We start from the raw sequence: 23287 nt of genomic DNA on the forward strand, positions 1-23287 counted from the left end.
TCACTGTTCATCACACAGACCTCATCAATAAATAAAATAAAATTAAAGAAAAATCTTCAAATGAAAATGTTAGATGATATTCATATTTTCATTATAGTCTTGCAAAATATTCCAACAAAGTAAATATGGTTTCGGATTCCTGTGTGTCACAGCTAATATCAAACTTTCCCTGCAAACACGGGTGACAGCAGATATATCCTGCCAAATGAACCTCTTCCTCTCCATTGACATCACACATGGAAGGGCTGGGCCAGGAAAAGTCAGAGGCCAGAGGGGAATTGCCATCCCAGGATTGCTCCCCGAGGACACGTGCTGGCAGAAAGGCAAAGTCATCTTAAACAGGTGCTCACTTGATGCCAAGATGAAAACAGAAAAGTCACATAAAGCAGTACAGAAGGAGAGAGCCAAGATGCTCCATCAGGGCTTGATCTAAATGTCATGTTCTTAGAAGACTTGCTCCACTGGGGCAGCAGTTCTTCAAAGGTCCTGAGTCTCAGCTTAAATGACATTATTCATGAAATGACTTTCGTTAAGAGCATCGGGGAACAGTGCAAGTTCTCAGCAGCAAGAAATCAGTCTCCAAATCAGCAGCAGTGATGTGCCACATGTGCCTCTCACTTCACTTTTTTACAGTTAAAGCAGCCACTAGATTCAGGTTAATTAGTCAGAAACAAGTTCTCACATAAGCTACAATTTATTTACCTGGAAAAATGGCCAAATCTCGTTCTTGGATTACTATTAGTGGACTACCATTACTATTATTCATGTAATCAGAAAGTCCAACTTTAACAAAGAAAACTTTTTAAGTTAAAAAACCCGTAAACACCAGAGAGCACCAAAGCACAAAGAGAGGGAATAACTTCCATTTGCAAAGGGTGGGGATTAGAATTTTATATCAGGCTCCAAGACATGAGTGGGGAATGGATAATCTTTGCTAAAACTATGTTCCAGTTCAGGTTGGTCCATTAGTCTTTAGTGCCTTTACTTTCATCTGGTTACTTCCCTCCCCTTTTCTACCCAGCTAAATTTGCAATAATTGATTACTACTCAGGAAATCTGCTTAAAACTTCTGAGCATCAAATCCATAAAAACAAAAGGGAAAAAAAACCAACTTGGATTTTTAATGATCATTAGCAAACCCTTCAATATATATTTAATATTGATCAGAACAGATTATTTTATTCATTGCTAAACATTCAACCAGTCTCTTTGTAATTATCTCTACTAAAATGCAGGTACATAATGTATAGCTGCCAAACTCCAGGTATCCTAAACTGAATAAAATAACAGTGTTTGCTTCTCTTGAGAATAAAAATACTTAAAGAAAAACTCAAGGTGCAAATGTAAAGCAAGAGGACTTTCAAGAGTTTCTGGGGTTTGGAGGTATACCCTGTTTTTGGGAACACCAGACAAAAAAGAACATTTTGAAGTTTTTATATCTCAAAAAAAAAATACAGGAAGGATGTTAAGTCAAGGCAGTAAAACTGGGCTTTTTATCGTGTTTAATTGCTTGAATTCATAACCCAGTTTTGCTGAATCTGGATGTTCCTGCTGACTCAAGCAGGTTCTCCATTTTAATACTTCAGAAAAAGTTTGTGTGTCTCCATGTTTGTGAAAGGCAACTAATAAGCCCCTGTGATATGACAGCATTTTTTGAAATATTCCTGACCATCAGTGAAATTTCACTTTGTAGAAGCCTTATTGCTGTGCATGAAATCTGTAATTAACTACAGAACAAAAGATAAAATAGGCTCTGATTGCAACCTGGTGGAGGAAGTCATACTGTGCTTTATTTTCAAAGACAATGGAGGGAAATCACAGCCTCTGCAATTTAACGTGGTGAAAAGAAAAGAAATTAAATGCACAAGGGGCACGATGGAGACAAACACAAAGCAGAAATGCTTACACTGACTTCCAATCCCCCAAAGCAAACACGTTCTCACACTGTCCAAACTGAAATCCAGGTAAAGTAAAAGCAGTAAGTGTGCAAAGTCACTGAAGACAACTCTGCTACATTCCTTAACATCTCCACTTGATACCTTAAAAAGAAAATGAAAAGGAAAAGACTTATTCCTAAAGGTAGAGACCTCCACGACTGACAAGATAAATTTAGAAGGAAGTTTCACCAGAAGAGAGTTTGGCACTTACACATTTACTTCTTTTCACTAATCCTTCTGGTACCTCACCCAAAGGCAACCCCACAGCATTTGAAATTTAGAGAAAACATGTTTGTGATGCACCTTTTTAAAGAATAAGCCTGAACTTTCCTCCCCTCTGGTGACTATGTACTTATGGTACTTCTTGTGTTCATAAATGCCTCCCTGTGCAAAGCCACCAGCTGCAGATCAGTGTATTCACCCAACCCTTTATTTCAGAGTTTATGAGAACTATTCCTTTGGAACACATTCCAAAAGAAAACTAAAGGCAGATACTTTATTTTCAGCCTATTTATGGCAGAATAATCATTTTGGAAAATAAACTTTATTCCCCTATAAAATTAATACATTTCAAAATGAACATTTCAAAAGTTATGCTTAGTTCTCAGGAGATGCCGTAAATTATGTCCCAGCCTTGAAATATACATTAAAAAAAACCAACACCACTGAAAAACCATCTGAAATAATCAAGGTCCTCTGTAGTCTTTGTTCCCACCTCTAAATTCCGGAAAGATACTATATTGTGACATAATCATTCCAAGAAAAACTCTAAAATCCCTATCACTGAAGTCGACTAAAAGCTTGACTTTAGTCGGCTTGAGCTTTTAACTAAGGAGTTAAAAATAACTCCCTTTTAGCACATCACTTACTTAAATTAAAATATGAAGCAAAGCTTAGACAAGATACTTTCTACAGTTAAAATTCCCTATACATTTTTCCCCTAGGTTACTCTTCATGCTACTTTTTCACAATTATTGTCACAATCACTTAAAAGCATGAGTTAACCACATTTATCTCCTTTCTCCTATTTAATTTGATGCTTCATTTACCATATCTAACATTTATCTTAATAAAATTTACTAAAATTTAATAACAATATTTTTCATTACAATGGAAAAAGTCCAAACTTCTGATATTGTACTTCAGGGTATTTTTCTAGACCTTTTCTAACATTTAGAATACCACAAGGCTGATCACTTGAAAAATCAATTTATTACTTTTTCCTGGAGAAGTTTTCTGGTTTATGAGCAAACTGAGACCCTCCATGAAAATTTTATAAAACAACTAAATTTGACCAATTCTATGATAATTATACTACTGAAGTCACTGCTTTGAAGTTAGAGAGACTGAATGTAACACCTTGCCAGATAATAATAATAATAATGAAGTTGCTTCATCCATCTATTGTTAAGTTATTCTGATTTCAAACATTTATCATGTAGGGAAGAACATAAAGCTCAATCTTTCTAAAACTGTGCTTGGAAAGGGGTATAATGAGCTGTACTTACACTCAGTGAGGTATCAGGGTATTGGATGTTGGGAGGCACTGATTAAATACAACTTCCTGCCCACATCTTACAGGGAAGGCAGTGGGAATGGGAGCTATTGAATGTTTACAGCCTCTAAAACACCGAGAAATGCACTGCTGCAGGAAGAAAAACTCTGAAATGGGTAATCAAACCCCTATAGATCCATGAGATTTAAAGGAAGCAAAGCTGATAACTGACAGACAGACTCTCAAGGGAAGCACCTGTGATGGATAAAACCAAAAAGTCCATTTTTTTCCCATGAAATGATTGCAATCTAAAAACAATGATTACACACAGCACCACTGCTCTTGCTGTAGACGAGGGAATGCTGTTCACTTAATTGCAGTTTTGATCACTTTTGAGAAGTCAACCTCATTTGCATGTTCCAAAAAAACAGCAATGTAAACATCACATGCCTGAAAAATAAATCTGTAAAGTGTGGTCAGAACATCAAGACATTCAAACTTTATACAAGTCCGTTGCTTCATTTTAGAAATACATATGAAACCAATGTACTGTATGTAAACTAATTATTCTAAGCATTTCATAAGCAAGAACAGTTGTGAACTTTCTGTTTAACACTTACATAAATCCTAATTACTTCTCTATCAAGACCAAATTCCTTATCACTACAGAAGTAAAGACTGCTTTAGATCTCACTAAATTCCTGAATAGCCACCAAAATAAAATACCTGGAGTGGAATTTGATGTACAGTCCTGGAAGCAATGTGATTTTATGGTGCCTGAACTGCAGAGCCCAGCATTCCACTACTGGGCTGTGCCAGACTCTCCTCCATGTGACAGCAAGTCTTTCAAAAATATTATGCCCCTATTAAGAGTCTGGAAGAGATTCCTTTCTTTAAAAGCTACTGAAACTCACCTTCCCCACTCCCCTCAACATTTTTTTCCACACTTTGAAGCGTGGGGGTTTTTTAAAGAAAGAAAATTGCTAAAGTCATTCAAAGTATTTAGATTACCTTGCAATTATATCCAGCTGGAAACTGATAGGCACTTTTCAATCCCAGTCTGTTATACACGGTTCCTGCCTTTTTCAATGCAAAAACATATAAATGGATTGTTAGCCAAAATTACCTGTATGCTTAAATTGTATTTATTAACTAAATGCTGCTGCTGTTTCATCCCATGTATTTTAACAAGTACAGCAATAAAACTTTAAAATACTCACATAAATTGTGTTTTTTAAGATCAGTATATTATTCTAATGACATACAGGTACCCTATAGTTAAAGAGGCAATTCCCAGGTTGGTCGGGAATGCTGTAAGGCAACAATCCATCTGACAAAACCACTACATGATGAGCCTCCTGCTACATTCCATATAAATGCTAATCCATATTCCACCCAAAGAAAGTCAAGCAGCTCCCTGAAGATGAAGTTCACATAAACTGCAGCCGGAGGAAGGACGAATAATCCCCCCCGCACGTTATTTTCCGTAGGCACCTCACCCCGCGGTGCGTTCGCTCGCGGGGACGAGCCCACGCCGTGCACACACACAAACACAGGGAACACACGGGGAATATGGGGAGGACAAACACACCGGGAGCACCGAGCCCCGCCGTCGCATCGGTAAGTTTATACACGACACACCTTTGAGCAGAGGCAGCATCCCTGGGCCAGCGGTCCAGGGATGCATCCCGGGCTGCATCCCGCTCCGCACGCGGCCGCCAGCTCCAAGAACGCTTCACCCCGCATCCCTTCACCTCCCACCCGGCCATCAGCCCCCCCCTTTACCCTCTCACCTTTCACATGAGCCCCCCTCACCTCTCCCCCTTCACGTCGGGAAGGCGCTGCCGGCAGCGACACAACCCCCGCAGCCAAACATGTCAACTTGCCCCGGCCCTCCCAGCGCTTCGCTCTCACCGGAATTCCACCCCCCCCGGCCCGGAATTCCTCCGAAGCTGCCTCTGCCTCACCTGAAGGGCATCTCCCACGCCTGCGATCAGCTGCCAAGGTTTCATCGTGGGCTGGGAAGCTCCCGGAGGAGCCGGGGGGAGCGGCCCCGGCCGGCCCTGCAGCCCCCGGACCGCGGGCACCATCCAGCGCTCCCGGCCGGGGGCAAGGGCAGCCGGGCAGCCCTGTGTCCCTGTCCCGGGGGGGCAGCGCTGGGGCAAGGGCAGCCGGGCAGCCCTGTGTCCCTGTCCCTGCCCCCGGGGGGACAGCGCTGGGCACCCCGCGCCCCCTCCGCGGGACTCCCGGGCGGAGAGATGCGCGCGGGCAGGATGGAAGCGCTTCCAGCCTCTCCCGCTACACCTACATTATTCAAAATGTCTCTGGGACAGTATTTATGACTTCCAATCTGCTGCGCTCCCCACACTGCCACGAGACGGTGGAGCCCTTCCCTGTCTGCGCTTTGCTCCCCTCGCCGACGAGGCTTCGCAGTGCAGGCGCTCAGCGGAGCCCGTTTGTTTTATTTGTAGATAAGAGCAGCTCCACGCCGGCTTAGCTAAAAACCACAGCCTTGTGGGAAAGGGAGGTGGGCAGGGGAGAGCAGATTACACTCCGTAATTCATTTATGGAATGGCTTAACGTATGTACTAAATATTAACTGCTTATTGAAATGCTGGACGTGGTGCTAAAGTTTGTAGGGCTTCGCTATTCGGGTCTATGCAGATAAAACGGTTAATATTTTGTTCTATGAACAATTTAACCGAAATGGTTAATGTTTGGATTAAATGATGATTAATTACCTGTGAAATTCTGAATTTGCTTAAAAACAACAATATTGCAGAGTAAGTTATTTTTAAGACAAAGACTGGCTGCAACTGAAACAAAACCTGAACGTCTTCCACTAGAGATGGCAGCAATTAACCCATTTGTGGAGCAGAGAAAACAAAAACGTTTCAGATCAACATTAAAAACTGACATCTTTCTCTATATAAAAGCATTGCTTATTCCCTACAAAGTTGCTATTTCAAAGTACATCTATTTATGTAACCAAAGTAAACAAATAGCCACTTAAACTCTAGGGAAAAATTCTATAGATGCTACTTGGAGGACTTCTGTAATTCTGAAAAATAAATTTTCTTACCACATATACGCCATTTCTCAAAAAAAAAAAAAAGAGTTTAGTAAAACATCTTTCAATATTTATCATTCTTCTGCAATCAAAAAGGAGACTAATAAAGTGATCTCCAAGAAAATAATTTCTATCAGCCATTCCCTTTTTGTATATATAAATCAAAGAATTTGCACCCCTTTGTGGCAGAACGGGATAGGGAAGGTTTAATTATGTTCTGTGAAAACTTAAAATATACAAACTAATGTCAGATTCAGATTCTGATTTCATATGGTTTTCCTTGTTTTGAAGTTTTTATTGTAGTCATGCGCACCTTAGTAACTATGGGAAAATGAAGGCATCTTAATCATAATAAAGCAGAAGTGTATAATTTAAAAAGTAGAATGTTTCAAGGGCTGGCCTGACCACTGGGCTTAATAGCCAGAACACATCCCAGAGCTCACACTGCCTAATTGTGTGGCCTTGACCACATTATTCATCTCTCCAGTTTTCCCACTTGTAAAATTAGAATAATTCGACTTACAGTGTCTCCCATCTCTGACTTCTCAGGAGGGCTCGGAGGATTAATGACCCTACAGTGCTCTGGAAATGAATAAACACTGCCTGCTAAAGCAGGGCTAATATGTTTCAGAGCACTAAAGCCCTGAAATGCTAGAAATTCCAGTTAAACCACCTTGTGTGTCTAAACATGGGTGAACTAAAAAGCAGGGATTACTAAGATACCATACACTATCATTTACAATCAACAAAATACTGAGGGCTGTCTTATCGTTCTGCTACTGAAATTTGATTTTCCCCTACATCCATCCTTAGTATTAAGCTCAGAGTTACATTAAAAGTGACACCAGCAGCAATTGCCACTGTCTTATAAAAACGTGCTGTGAAGGGCAAGGCCACTTAGAGTCAAAGCAGTCGAGAAACATCCCCATTACCCCTGGCCTGTTGTTCCCAGCCTTTGCAGCACAAATGGTCACTCAATCAGAGGACCAGCAATGCTGGCAGATGCTACATGTGGTCCTCTGCTGTTCTTCAGAGATCCCCAGGCTTTATTCAAGTAATGGAAAAGAGTTTAAACCAAGTAATTATCTCATTAGCAACAAATAAGGGGGGGCAGGGGGAAGCACTGTAGAACAGGCTGCATCATTCACAAAGTTGTGACAAGAATCAGACCAAAATAAAGTCTGAATGTCTATGTCCAACTTAAAAAAGAGAGTTATAAATTCATGTTTCAGTCTATAGAATTAATGACCTTGAATAAAAAGCTGTGCATATTATACATTCATTTTCACCACTGTCTCTAAATGTTTCTTCCACCTTACATATGAACAAGAGATAAAATTCCTTAAATGCTGTAGTGGTCAAAGGATGCCACTGCTTGTCCTTGAGTCTGTAGAGGGGCTGCAGAACCTCAGCTGGGTTGGCATCCCCTTGTTTGATGTCATGGATCCTTCAGCAGCTCTGTGAGGAACTATAACCCCTGGAGCAACACCAAGACCAAGAGTTAAATTCTCTGTGAATTGATCTGGGGGATAAGCAAAAGCCTGAGTGGGGAACCACAACAGGGAAGAAGAGGGTCTTGCTGTGGTTCAGCTACTGGAGATCCTTTGCTTGACTTAGGCACACACACACAGTCACAGGGAAGGCATCTCTCTAACCTTTCCACTGCACTTGCAAGGAAAAACATTAAATAACTAAAATATTACTGTGATGGCAGTGGCTACTGAAGCTTCAGTAATTCCAGAATTATCTCCTTTTTTACTTGAGATCTTCAAATAAATATTTTCAAAGTATTTATTGAATAGCACAGTCGAGTGTCATCACATTATGTCTGTTACTTCACAAGTTCTAAATAAATTTAGTTGTTTCATATCCCTTACACATTTTTCTCCTTAAAAAAGGGAGCGTTTCCCACTTCACAACAAAAATCACTTCACAGAGGAACAGGCCAAAGTATCTGTAAAGTAAGTGCCTTTTAGTGAATGGCCAGGCTTGAATTTTTTTAAGACTGATCCAAAAAGTTAGGCATGATGTACTGGAAAGCTTCCAGCTGAAAGTCTTCTGTGTGTAACTGATTCAGTTGTAATTTCTTGAATTAAGTTTCCGTGCTAGGGGAGCTATTAAAAACCACTGAAGTAAAATGAAGATTGTTAAAAGCCCGAAGTAGCACCTTATAGAAGGTTATTCTGCACCTGGACAGTTCTGACAGGACTTTTCACGCAGGGCAGTGAAATGTGGTTTAATGCGGGTCCGTGTCCGACACATGGGGGCTCTCCAGGCCTGATGGATCACTGCTGGAATGGTTTCTTTTTACATGCCATCTAATGATCCAGCAGCATTACAGAAAGAAAGCCTAATGAAGCATATTCAGCGGGAAAAGTGTCGTGTGATTTATCACAAACATGCTGCAGTTTTATCCCAAAACAGCTTCTGGTTACAGTGTGAGAGTCTAAGGCAGGAGACCAACATGGTAAGAAACACAACATCCATCAGATGTCACAAACATAACAAAGCAACTGAAGCTCAAGGAAACCTACGTTTGAGAATTCCAAATGTTACACTGACTCTAGATATAATCTTCTGTGGAGAATCTAAACGATAAGGATTTTTAAACCTGAATTATCAAAGAAATCAAAAGAAACACAATCAGCAAACACAAGTTTTTCCTCCACCAAGCAGAATTTTAAAATGTTCTCCAGGGGCTGGATCCTGCAAGCATCCACAGTGTTTCTAAGCTCACAATGAGACTAATTACAAGAGTACCCAAAAATAAGTGGTTTTAACATTAGACCTACAAAAAAATCTGTGATAAAAAGTACTAGATGCTTTCACAAGTTATATTTCTGTATATTCAAAATGTCAGTATTTCTCTTTCACTGCTGGCTTACAAATAGCTTCTATAAAGAATTTTTAAATGTGATTATATTGATCTGAAATGCTTCATTTTGCATTATTAGTTGGTGTTGTCTTTTCCCAAGGAGGTATATTGCTATTGATGTCACTAATCTCTCTTGAATGTTCTAGTTCTGTTTCAGCTGTACATGCAATTAGAGTAGTTCACAAAGGAGGTAAATTAAACACTACAATCATCTAAAGGCACTTTTACACTTTTGTTGTAACTCTAAATGCAAAAGTTTGCCAAGTATTAAATGCAAAATTTTATTTACTGCCTTTTTACAACAAAAACATGCCTAATTTCACTCAAAAACGAGTCAAGCCCCATCAGTAAAGCAGCTGGAGGAACATAATTTTGATGTTATCTAAACTAGTACCGATCTAACAAATGTTACTTCAAACACTGCTACAAAATAGTTTCTTGTATAAATGCTACAAAAGAGGTCATCAAAATAACCAGTCATGCCTGTATTCAGCCCCTCATAAGGAGCCCAAAATGCACGTTTCACAGGACAGTAATTTTTTGCACAGCCACTGCTGCCTGGAAGGTCATGCTCAAAAAATAATTACTTATCCAAACTCCTAAAATAGAGCAAAGTTTCTGAAGATGCATCAAATCAAGGAAAACCATGTATCTCATTTTTGTCAGCTATAAGAAAAGCACAAAAACACGTATCAGCAGTATTCACTTTAAGGCCATGGACTATTTTTTTCAGCTTGTTGCAATGTTTAATGTGAAACATATGGCAACAACACATCTACCAACATGAAGAAGAAACAGGTCTCTGAAAAGTCTTGAAGAAAAATAATTCCTTATGTGCTTATCCACATTCACAGCCCTGTTGAAGTGCTAAAGCAGTCACAAAAAATCACATTACGAAGGCAAACAGTACTTCAGCACGAACAAGGATTACCAGTTCAGGCTGCAACATTGGCTTTAACATTTCACTACATATGTCCTTCAAAGGTAATCTGGATCTGCTTTGAGATGTCATTCCCAAACAAATCACCACTTTCTGAAATCACAACATTTTGAAAACACAACTTTTTCCTGCATTGTGAGTTCAAAACGTCCTGCAATTCTGCAATCTTTTTTTTTTTTACTTCACAAAGTCTTACCGCAAATCCTTTCCTCAATGAAACTGCTAAGGGTTAATTTGTCTAATTGTGCTTTCCTATGCCCAGGGAACACAGAGGTGACAGTGCTAACTGTACAGGTGTGAGAGGAAATGTCAGAACACAACAGAAAGCACCCAAAAACCTGGAAGTGCAATTGCTGCCCCTGAAATCACCTTGTGCAAGGTAACACCTTAAATGATAAATTACAGCCTGTGCCATAGAACAGGACCCTGGATGCTACTCAGAACATCAAACACACAATACAAAACATTTTCCAGTCCCAAGATCACAAGTGGAAGTCACTGAGGGAGCACCAAGGCCTCCCCCTGCCATCCTTCAAGGCACCCACACTCAGAGGAGTCTGAATCCAGACTTTGCACTCTGCCTTTGCTTCCTGAGCAAACCACAGGGAGCACAAACCCCCAGGAGACAGCTGGGAGTCTGCACCTACAGGCAGCAATGTGAGCAAAGGAAAAACAATGAGGGGTAGGTTGCTTAGAGATTCCTAGAAAATTTTCGGCACAGGAAGTGGAAAAGTAATACACCTCCTGTGCAAACATGTGAGAAGTATGGAGGTACAATTCTGCTGGGAAATTGGGTAAATCTGTATTTTTTATTCTTAGTAATGACAAATCTTTATTTTGCAGCTGTATTTATTTTTACTCGACCTATTTTCGTTTACAGTTGCTCTCCAGATTGCAAAACATGCCAAAGAGACTTTTTGTCACTAACTTAAGATGCATGATCCATACTTCCCACTAAAATGAATGCAAAGATTTAAATATCTTTATAAATACAGGATATAAAGCAACGTTGGAATTGTTACTTGATATATTTTAAGTGATGAAAATAGGTTTAAACTAACACAATCACACAAATGCCACAACTTTGTGCACTACCAGGTAGAAGGCAGAGGATGGGACCACCTCCAGCTCAGGTATTGGGGGGTCTTTTCTCCCTCAGAGTCCTGTTGGCACAGAGAATGCCACAGCTTGTGGATGGAAGCAGCCACTTGCTCCTGCTCATCTGTGGCACAATACAGTTGACTAATTAATTTTTTAAAGTATTCAAGATGTGACACATATACAGGATTGAATACAGATTAGCATTACAATAATCACTAAGCTTTTGTGGCCTCACATTTGTCTTCTCCCAGCAAAGTTTCCTTTAATGTGCAAATGAACGATGCCACCACGTATCTTGAAATAAACAGGCTCATTATGATCATGACTTGTCATATACACAGGATTACATCACCAGCACACAGTAGGCTGGCAGATAAAGGCAGGCTAAATAAAAAATCCATACCCTACTCCTTGCTAGGACATCCTGATCCTTCCTACCAGTGGCATCCCGGAGCGATGTTATGGAATAGTCCCTCCCCTCAAATGTTTCTAGATTGAAGTTGTTTTCATGAGCTGCAAGGGTTTTTTTGGCCCAGTTCTAAAGACAGGATTTGTTTGCCAAACTGAGTAAAAAGAGAACACAAAGTTGTCTCAAAATTTTCAACCCAGCAAAAACACGGAGAGGTTCAGAGGAGAGATGGGCCACGCAACAAAGTGCAAAGGTTACAGAGAGACAGGCAAGCGAGCTGGCTGAAGTGTTCAAAACCCTGAGAATAACTCTTAAGTAAAGGGAAACATAATCATTAATTCATTCCTCCTACTTTTTTAATTTATTTTTTTTACTTTTCGCTCTGCAGTTTTTGAGATCAACTAAACACATTAGTGTGGAATCACTTCATACATCACAGGCCACATTTCACACTCAGCAAAAGGACCAGCACATCCTTTAGGAAGGAAGTCTTTACTCAGAGGCCCTGGCACAGGTTGCCCAGAGGAGCTGTGGCTGCCCCATCCCTGGAAGTGTCCAAGGTCAGCTTGGATGGGGCTTGGAGCAACCTGGGATAGTGGAAGGTGTCCCTGCCTTGGTGCCAGGGCAGCTAAATGATACAGTTTCCTCTATAGTGAGATGCAAAATTTGCTTCAGAAATAGCTGGTCTTTGAGAAGGACTTAGGGCGACCAATGTTAACTTTGTCATCCATCAAGATGGATGCATGTGGAATATTTTATATCAACATCTATATATGACGTTTCCAAGAATAATTAGTGCATGATATTTTAAAAGCAAATTTCACACATTTTCCTGACAAACTGTCGTGGACTCGTGGTGTTAATTTTAGCAGTTTCAATTGGATTTGGTACGGTTGGAAATGCAAGGGGAAATCTGCAGTAATCAGGATGTGACACTCATTAACACTTCCACAAAATACCCACTGGATTTGCATAAACTATGCAAAGATTCATTGGTGAATCTTTAATATGAGATTTCCCTTGGTTTTACTCCACATTCAGCTCCATTTGCCCTCCCTTTCTCCTCTCCCCCACCAGCGAGAAGTGCTGTAAACAGTTCCCAACAAAGCATAATTAAATGTACAGAAAAACTAAAATACACATGTAATTACCCAAAAGCTTATATAATTACATATATAATTTTATAAACTGCAAATATTTCTCAAGAAATTATTCTGTGAGGGAGAGAAATACTAATTGGATACACTGGCACTCCAAGTCACTTAATAAATCTGGGGATGCACAAGCAAGTTTTTCCATGAGCTGTTTATAAAACTCATCCAGGCCCAGCTTGCAGACAGCAGTCTGTGCATGTAAAGTAGCATAAAAAGATTGCAGAAAATGGATAAACCACTGAGGCAGCAAAAAGTTTCTGGTTCTGACAAACACAAAAAGATCACGTAAATTATGCCATTATTAAGGGAGACATTTCTGGCTACTCCAAATATCATTCAATGAGGCAATTAATTAGAAAAAAATAAACAAAATCTGAGTCGTATAAGTCTTCTTTGAGAAGAAAAAGCTTCTCAGGAGTCAATATTTATTATGGGTTTTTAGCTGAACTATGCAGTACCTATTGGACTACACTGACTCCATCAACATGGCTCATTACAGCAGACAATCCAATATATAGTGGGAGGTTCACAAGGAAAAATAAAAGTTATTTTCTCTTTTGAACTATTAAAAAAACAACCTTACCCGATTTAAAAATTTTCATTGAAGCTCATTCTGCTGATAAAAATGCTTTTTGCTTAGCTTCGGTTTTAAAAGAGAATTCTTTTACAAGAATGGTTAGGAGTTCAGCATCAATAGGATATATTTAAAAAGATTTAATATAAGATTCAGAATAAAATTTTAAATTCAATTCTTTTCCCTGTCATGAATTCCTGCAAACACACATGAACAACATTGAATTTGTGGTGTTATTACTCCGATCCAAACATTTCTGCACAGCCAAAGCTTTGGAATTATTTGAACTGTGTACATGTAACTGAGTGGCTGTACCAGACAATAGATTATTTCACTTGCTTGCATTTTGAGCAAATTTATTGACTGAGAGTCTTCCTTCATTGCTCCTACTCAACAGATCATTATCTCTGATATCCCACGAGCACAGGAAAGAATTTTCTAAAGGAAAATACAACCCGACCAAGCGTGAGGGCCAGAACACATCCCTGTATTTTATTTCTGGTTAAACTCTCAGGCTCTGATCATCTCTCTGTCTTGTTCACTAGTGCAAGCATGCTGGGAAGAAAAATGCATCCATGGGATTTTATTTGTTTTGTGGATTCTTTTAAAAGATAAATTAGAACATCAGGATTTGGGGAATTTGGTTTTTTTTCCTGCTGAACAACTGTGCATTGTGCTGAGGTCACTGGAAGTGTAAATACTAATTTTTGAAGCTTTCCCTCTGACCACTTTTCCTTTGGGTTTTCATTCATTCAAAAAAAAAGAAGTAATCTGGAAGTGGAACAAATTTTTTTTTTTGTTATTGTTTAGTAAGCAGAATTCTCATTCCAAGACTTTAATACTCCCAAAGCAACAGCAGACCTTGGTAAGGAAAAAATTCAGAAATTTTTCTTTAACTCAAACTGACCCACTTGTACGTTTTACCCACCACAACACTATTTGTACTCCACACACTGATTTACACCAAAAATGCTTTTCCAGAGAGATGAGACTTCTTTTTTTAAAAAGCACAACATGTGTGAGATGCTTTCAACAGTCACAATAGCAACAACACACTTTATGCCATTCCTCAAGTAATTCTCCTTGGAGTATTCACAAGTGAACTGCCAAAGACAGCAAAGCTCTCTGGCATTTCCTGGTTCAAGGATGTCACCCAAAACTGTAGGATAAGAAAATATGAATCAAAATAGCATTTCCCAGCGTGCTGAGCATCCTGATGGAACGAGCCGTGAACCTCCTGACCCTGGGACTGAGCTGATGGTTGTTATTGGACAACCACTGTGAAAATAAGCTGTCAGAAAACAAAATAGTCTTCACTTTTATTTCACTAATTCAGGTGGTACTACAATGACTCTTTGGAACACGATTGCTCAATATTGTTGACTAGAGGCAATGAAAAGTTTATCAGGTATTTCACTTCTCATTTCTCTGGCTCGAAAGCGTGACTCTCGGATCAAAACACATTCATGCTACATTGTGCCTTGGAAGAGAGCAATGCAAAGCTCACAGGGACAGTCCCTTTCTGCCCTGCTCTGGGTCAGGGATGGCAGGCTGCCAGCTGGGTCACAAATACATTTCCAAATGGAAAAGCAGGGAACAGAAGAGGACACTGTGTATCCTGGTGCTCCATCACTCCCTGTGCCTGGGTGTAGTGGACATTTTTGGGGGGTCAAGAGGACAGGGTGCACAGTAACTCAAGAATAACTGCAGCATGGCTCAAATAGGTTTCTATGACTATAAGGTGGGGGTTTTTTGCCTTAATTCCTCATTATCTGCAGCACTGAAGAAAGTGTTCCCAGACAGAACTTCGAAATCAGGTGCCAGAAATTTGGCCCAGATGAATCTGTACCAGTATCAACCTCTTAAAATGCAGACAATATGGGAAAACAGATCAAGTACTTTGAAGGATGACAGACTCCTGGATACAACGCTGGTACACACGGATGGAGACTGCCAAAAAGAATGGCCAGTAATATTAGTTTGTACAGAAGTTGTTTAGATCACTTGTTTAGGAACAGGTTGGAAGGCTCTGATGGCCAATGTTTTGACTATAAAGTGGCACCACCTTCTAACAAGATGGGAAGAGTAGGACTTCATTTGCAAAAGATAAGACAATTTCCTATATTCTTGGGAGTTGTCACACATCATTAAGCCTTTTTTGTATTATTCTAAGAACTGTGGGTTTTGGATGATTTCCCTAATTGAACTTGAAGCCAGAGCAGGATGATTTTTGGAACACTACACCACTTAAAGAGTCATCTATTTTTATTAACATACACATCTAGAGAAGTGAGTTGACCATCACATCACCTCTGGTCTGGCAGTTTTATTATTGCCATTTTAATGCTCATGCAGGGGCTTCACCTGCTCTTCATGGCACAAATGTCTTCCAAGTGCCACACCTACTGTGCAGATTTAGCAACATATCTCTTTTAAGATATTCAAATGGCTGCTCCATCTGCATCCTTATCAATATTTCAAGAGAAGATAATATTTCATATTTGTGGTTATTTATAATTTTATAACTTCACATCACCCCAAGCAAATAAACTGTAACAGCACTCTTTTCTAACCTGAGAAGCCATGCAGTATTTATTGTAATTAGAGAATTAATACTGTTATTATGAATGCAAGAAACAACAAGGGTAAAATTAAAACTCATCATTACCTCGAAATCTGGCATGAAACCTGAAACTAAATTAAATCTTATCTAAATGCCAAAATCAAGGAGAAATAAAAAACCTCCAAAGGCAAAACTAGATACTCTGTCCTATTTCCTGTGCTTTTTTTTTTCATATTTACAGAACAGAAAGACAGAAAAAAGGTATATCTGAACAGGCAGAACTGAATCATCTGGAACAGAAAGATGGCATGTGCATGAAGGGAAACACTGTCCCATCAAAGACTTGAAAAGATGTTTCTAAATCTACTCCAAATACAGTGGAGAGCAGTGAGAACACAGCAAGGTTTAATTCCTGATGAATCTTATACCATATACTGATCAAGACCAATAAAATTCCACAAAATGGAATCATTTCCCATATCCAAGGAGATATGAAATCATTGGCATGGGCACAACCCAAAAGCAACCAAACTACTGCCCATCCACCTGTGAGCAAAGGCAGAAATGCAGATGGATCCATTTCTGCAGCACCAACTGCAAGCAGAATTTAGGAATTCTGTAAAAACATTAATTGAAACGAGAGGAAAAGTTTCCACAGCTTGTCACTCGGGAACCTGACAACAGAAGTTCAATAAAGAATCAAACCAAATGGCCTGTCTTGCAAAATGGGACAGGCTGTCATTTTGTTCAAATCTGCTGCTCCAATTATCTGGTCATTAGAAAAATGATTCACCATTCCAGGCATCTTTATACACAATTATTCTGGGCCCACATTAAAGAAGTTAATCTGCTAGGTAGCAATACCAGAACACTGAAAAACAAGTTTTCCCAGGGAAGACATTTTAATTTGTGCCAATTCGAGTATATAAATCTTCAAATAATAAGAAGCTCAAATAAATTTAATGCAGCTGGGAATGACTCAAATAAGCAAAAAATGGCATGTCTTCAATGCAGAATGACTGTCAGGCCAAGAAAAGGAGAGAACAATTCCAATGACAGCCTAAGTCACAGTGTAAATCACCACTGAACTGTTTGGAAAGTCTGCATGATACCCCCAGAGACAGGGTTGTTGAGCTGGAAAGAAAAGAGTTAGAAAATAACTGCTTGAAGACATAGAGCAGAGTACAAAGATTTGAATAGACTGAAAGAAATCAGAACAGAGATACAGGGGCCAAATAGAAGTTCACTTACCAATCCAGAAGAGAGTAATAGTACAGAAAGTACCATCACAGGTCAGGACCTGGCCAACACTGCTCATCTCTGCAGAATCCCAGGAGATCAGGAGAAAATGTGGGTCTCAGACACCAACTGCTGGATGGGTGTGGAGCCAACCAAGGGTTGTTGGCAAGAACAGACAAGGGTTGTTGGTAGTAACGTGCCATGGGAAGGAACAAGATGTGGACTAAGCAGACAACTCTTATGATCTGAGATAGGCTGAGGACAAGAGGACAAAAGGACAAAGTCCTCTTGCTGCTGTACCATTGAAAATCAGAGTCCTCACAAAAAGCTGCTACAGAATGTGGCCTATCCTCAAATGCATCCAAAATACGTGCAGCAAAACCTGTGAGCTGTTCCAGACACAGCCCTACACGTCAGCAGAGCCCTTTCCTGCTGAAGGTCTTACTGTAGGTCTTTTCAGTGAAATATAAATTTCTGACTGTGGTTGATACTAATTTCTTAGACACTTATAACTAAATTATCCACTAGGGAGCACAGAAACATTTTCAAACACGTTCTGCTTATGTCTGCAAGTGCCAGGTGAGGTCCTTGTGGCACTCAATGTCGCTCTTGAACATGAAAAATATGCTAAACAACCTGCCATGCACAACAGAGATAAGAAATGGAGTCAATGCAACGCTTGAATGAAAAAAGGTCAACAGACCATGAACTTCTAATGAACAAATTTCAGCTGTTCCCAGCCTGGTGTGCAGTTCTTGGACATTCTTGATGGAATAACTTCTTTTGCATTATACACCTTTATGTGTAAATATATAACAACATATGAAAAAAAGAGAAAATACATCCTTCCTTATCAGCATGCTGGGCAAGAGCTGCTCTGCTTCCTGCTCTGCAATATATTCTGGTGATGTCATGACACTTTTAGTTCCCAATAAAGAAAACCTTTCATCATTTATTAGTCCCCATTATAACGGGCATCCTGTAAAATTCATCTTTCATTTAAAACATAAATAAAATGTTCTGTTGTTTTGCTCTACTTTAGAGTTGCTCAGAACAAAAAGAGCATGATCCATGTAAAGCACTCTGGAATTTCTCCTTTAAAATATTGTTTAAAACTGTTGTGTTCCCACAGGCCTTCATCAATACATTGATAAAGGTGTCCACAGTACCCACAAATCTGAAGAGTACATCTCAGTGCCACAGGTAGAATATTACCTCAGATCTTTGCTAAATATGTTTTTCTTCATTTTTTCCCGTAAACAATTCGAGTCATTGTTGTAAAGAGACTAGTAGCATAGAGCATCCTGTATTCCCAGTAAAACATGGAACTTGGCATATCTAGTCAGATATATTCAGGAGTGGATACCTTCAGACACTGAACCAAGCCAGAGAAAGAATTTAAGCCTGAAATAAGTCAGATGTAAGAGAAGTCTTGTTCTAAACAGTATTTTATTGCTTTATAAGCTGGAGGAGTTTTATAGATATTTCTCATTTGTCTTAGCATCACCATGAAAATAAATGAAGTTAGAAAGCTGACATCTACCCCAGAATAAGAAGAGCAATTGCTAAGAAAACATTTAATTGTCCACAGGAATTGTAAGGAGTAGAGTCAGCTGTGAGGATGGCAAACCACTTGGCTATTATAACTGCAAACAAAGAGGAACAAATAGCAAGGTGAAGAAAATCCAAGTCAGCAAAAAGGGATGAACACAGCTCAAGTTGCTTCATGAGTATAAAAGCTAACATGGATTTCCATATAGGAAATTAACAGGGCAATAAAATACCATATAATACAGTTTATTCAGATGCTAAATACAATCTAAGCACAGAATCACAGAATGGTTTGGGTTGAAGAGACCTTAAAGCTCATCTTGTTCCACCCCTGCCATGGGCAGGGATATTTTCCACTAGCCCAGGTTGCTCCAAGCCCCGTCCAACCTGGCCTTGGACACTTCCAGGGATCCAGGGGCAGCCACAGCTTCTCTGGGCAACCTGTGCCAGGGCCTCTCCACCCTCACAGGGAAGAATTTCTTCCTAATATCTAATCTAAACCTGCCCTCGCTCAGCTCAAGGCCATTCCCCTTTGTACTATCCCTACATGCCCCTGGGAAAAGTCCCTCTCCAAGCACTCAGTGCCATTGCTTTGGGGGTTTATTTTTCAACAGTGTGCATTTTAATTTAACACCTCTGATTTTAAGCACTTTTAATAACTATAGTCACATAACATTAGAATCATCAGACCCTTAAAAGAAAAAGTCCTTCATGTAGAGGGCATAATGTTTCAGACTTAAGGCATTCTCATAAAAGTGATCACAGTGCTCATTTATTCATAAGCTCACAGATTCTACAACCTAGTTTTTCTCTTCTTAAATCCTACCAGTTTAAAATCAGCATCAGTGCAGTTTTCATGTTAGGTATTGGTATATGCTTATACAGTTGGGGAAAAACAAACAAACACACAAACAAAACAAAACAAAAAAAAACCCAACCCAAAAACCCCCAAAAACATAGAAAAATAGAAGCAAGAAATAAGAATTATGAGGTTTTATCATATATTCTACCATTATGGATAACTCATGGTACAAGCAGGTTAACTAGTTTACCAAATCTCTCTCTGCACTGAGAAATATATTTTAACATTGATAGACCTGAATTCCTCTTTCTGCCTTCCCAAGCACAGTTCTGGGATCTCCCAGGTCAGGGAGGGAGGGTGGAGGGGGTGGCATCTAAAATGGCAACAAAATAAGGTTGGAAAGGAGCAGCAGCAGCAGCCAGATCATACTTGGAGAGCAGGTTTGTGATACAGGCAGGATCTGTGTCTGCTTCATGGAAAAGGCTGAGGTTTCTACTGATTTCCAGTCCCTAATAAAACAGTTATCTGTAAGCATAAAGTGTCCAGATCTTGGGAGCAAAGCTTCTTTGAAGTGGGGAAAAATGTCCCCGTTGGAGATGAAGTGCTGACCCTGCGGGTATTAGAACTTCAGCTCGTTCACCTGGATGGTTTTCATAAGTGTTTTGCCTCTGCAAGACTTGATGAGAAGTTTAACATCCTGCTGGGAAAATAATAGCTTCTATATCCATGTGTGGACCATTTCAATTCATCCAGGGAGGAAAAGTCTCTGTAGGTGCAAAGGCTCACACGAAAAAAATATACTTTTAATAAAGCATTTAGAGGCAAAAGAGAATGATACTGACTTTCCATCTCAGTTAAAGACAGGCCCATGCTGGAAAAAGTTGTTCATATGGGACAAATGCTGAAGCTCATGGGCCTAAGGCTTATGTGTGCAGTGTACCAGGCACTTCTAAATGGCTTCTAAATGGGTTTACCTTTCTAAAAGGTACCATGCTTTTGTTTAAATTACCGATTTTAAATTTGCCAGAAGTCACTCGAAAGACTGTAATTTTTGAAGCAGCCTTACCACAGCAAAAGCTAAAATAAGTCCAGACTAAAGCGGGAATTTTATTATTCAGCAAAATTCTGCCCCTCTGACTCAGAACAGGGACTGATTTGAGTTTATCTTACCAAAGCAAGACCTCGCACAAGGATGAGAGGAAACTCTGAGGAAAAGGCACAGTAAAGAGACTCTATGAATTAAGCAAGAAAAAAGGTACAATTTTAATACCGTGGAGAGATGGTATTTGAGCTCATCAGTGTGAGCTCTTTCTCCAGAAGATGGATAAAGAGATGTGATAATCACTCTCCACACTTCTCCTTTTTATGGCTTCCCAAGTGACTTTTGTACATTTTGGCTGGCAGTGCTGAAAGAGGCCACACATTCAGATCTGTCCAAAATAAAATACCTGAGACTTTATGCACCAGGGCCTGTGTATATTGTAAAGCCTGAAGTGACTGTACAGAACCTGACGTTGTTGGACTCAGCTGAGCTCACCACAGAGCCTGAGTTAAACATTTCACAATACAGAGTTCTTAAGTAAAAAAAAAGAAAAAAAAATCTATTATTTAGCAGAGTGGAAGCCTATTTCTGACAAAAAACCTGAAGGGTTGAGAGAGAACTATTCTACCTAAGGATCGTGACTGTCAAGGACAATAACACAAACCAGCACACTGTCAGTGGGATGTAAAATGAGCCCAGCTCTGAAATTTTGGACTGAGAACCCCAAGAGCAATCATTTATCAAATAAACTTCTGAATCTTGGAAAAACAACAGAGCTATCATAACATAACCACATTTTTTTTAATAAGAAAGATAAATTGGTACAGAAAAGATTTTGTGAAGAGTTAATTCTAATGAACCCTTCACAAGCTCCAGATTTTCTGTCTTGGTTTTTTTTTGAATGGAAACAGGAATCTCATTTCTCTGACAAATCTAGAGATAATTTGTAACTCAAGCTTTCCACAAATATTACTTTTGTGTAAATTGAGACAAACATATGTACAACATCATTTAGCAAAATTAACAGAATTATTTTTACACTGATGACACTAAAATAAACTCAAAATATACATAAGGCTCTTTTTTTCTATCTGTCTAGGCACCCAATAAAGTGGTTCTTTGCATATATTTCATGTGAGGCTTCACACAAAATGCAGGCAGCCCTAGATCGAACTGTATTTCACTGCTCAAATGTTTTTAATTAACAACTTGTGAAGAATTCAAATGTACGTGCTTCAACATCACACTAGCAATTTTCAAAGCAACAAAATATATGGTTAAAAGTAACAGGATAACCCAGCAGCCCATACAAGCAGCCATATAGTCCAAGACATGTATTCTATTCATTATAATAGTAAGACAGTGTTTTGGAAAACAAAATTGAGGATGATACACTAGAAAGCACTTCACTACTACTGTTTAAATTGTAGTCTAATGCAGTGTTTCAACAATCAGGACAAAAATCTAACCTTGCCAGAAATTGCCTCCTTCCTTCAAACTTTTGACAGGGGAGGTGGGAAAAGAAGGAGAGGAAAAAACCAAAGAGGGGGAAAAAAGAGACATAAATAACATAAATACACATAACTTGTGGATAAAGAAGAGACATAAATATATATATCTTGTGGATAAAAGCACCTAATCCCAGTTTAGCTTCAGTACAATAACTCTTCTCAAAGAGCAGTGTAAGGGGAGGTAATTTCACAGCGAGGTCCTGGGAGGTGATGGAATATATGGATTCCATTAAGTGAATACACAGCCATGGAGTCCATTAATTTGTCCTGGCACTCTGATGTTTGGCAGGGGCAATGCTGGTGCTCCTTAAGCAAACAGGCCATCAGCTGCAGAGCACCCTGGGGAGTGGCAGATTCCCAGGGTTACTGGGAGAAGATAATGGAAACGCTGATAATGCTTATTGGGCTGGCTAGTGTTGTATGCAAAGTTACCCAAAACGTCCTCAGGGACAGCAAAATACCATTGCTGACGTTGTGAGTTGAAATTCTCTTATCAGACACCCCAAGCAGGACAGGGGACCTGTGGAACCCTCATCACTTGGAGCTGTTGTTGTCATAGATCACATTTGCTCGGGCAGGGTCCAGACTGGGGAGCAGGAGGAGCAGAGGGAAGGCAGGGCTGTCACTCACCTGCTGACTCAGCAGTGTCCAGAGTGGCCCCACAGAGCCAGGCTCAGCCCCAGGCAGAGCTCAGGGAGCTGGGAGGGGACCCAGCTCATCCACAGGCCACTGGGACAGGGCTGACAAACACCCCAGGGACACGTGGCACCTGAGCTCCTGCAGCTGCACAACTGCCCCAAATTTAGGGAAGCTTTGTGCTTCTGTGAAACCTTTTCTTTCTCTCCACTGGTTTCAAAAAAAATCCAAAGGAACACCGTAAAATATTATACCTCTGTCACTTCGCTCTTATGACCTGACCTTGTTTTCTACAGTACCTTTATTTCCTTAACAGTGCATTGTTCTCCCTTTAAGATTCCCCAATTAATTTGTACTGCTAATGCCTATCAGACAAATATTCTGCAAA

At 39.7% G+C, this 23287-nt stretch overlaps 1 protein-coding gene across 19 annotated transcripts in view; it reads right to left on the minus strand.

Annotated features, from left to right (window-relative positions):
- Positions 1 to 23287, minus strand: part of RBFOX1 (RNA binding fox-1 homolog 1) — a 1129454-nt gene that overhangs the window by 593097 nt on the left and 513070 nt on the right. For 4 of the 19 annotated variants that reach the window (XM_027684203.1, XM_027684200.1, XM_027684199.1 and 1 more), the window contains exon 1: positions 5400 to 5554. The exons of the other annotated variants lie outside the window; for them this stretch is intronic. In XM_027684203.1, coding sequence (XP_027540004.1) covers positions 5400 to 5522 — 123 coding nt within the window. In that variant the 5' untranslated portion in view covers positions 5523 to 5554. Of the gene's footprint in view, positions 1 to 5399; positions 5555 to 23287 lie in introns of those variants that run through there. 19 annotated transcript variants of the gene reach the window in all.

Source organism: Neopelma chrysocephalum, unplaced genomic scaffold (assembly GCF_003984885.1).
Source record: "Neopelma chrysocephalum unplaced genomic scaffold, ASM398488v2 Primary Assembly neopelma1_65b, whole genome shotgun sequence".
Lineage (NCBI taxonomy): Eukaryota > Metazoa > Chordata > Aves > Passeriformes > Pipridae > Neopelma > Neopelma chrysocephalum.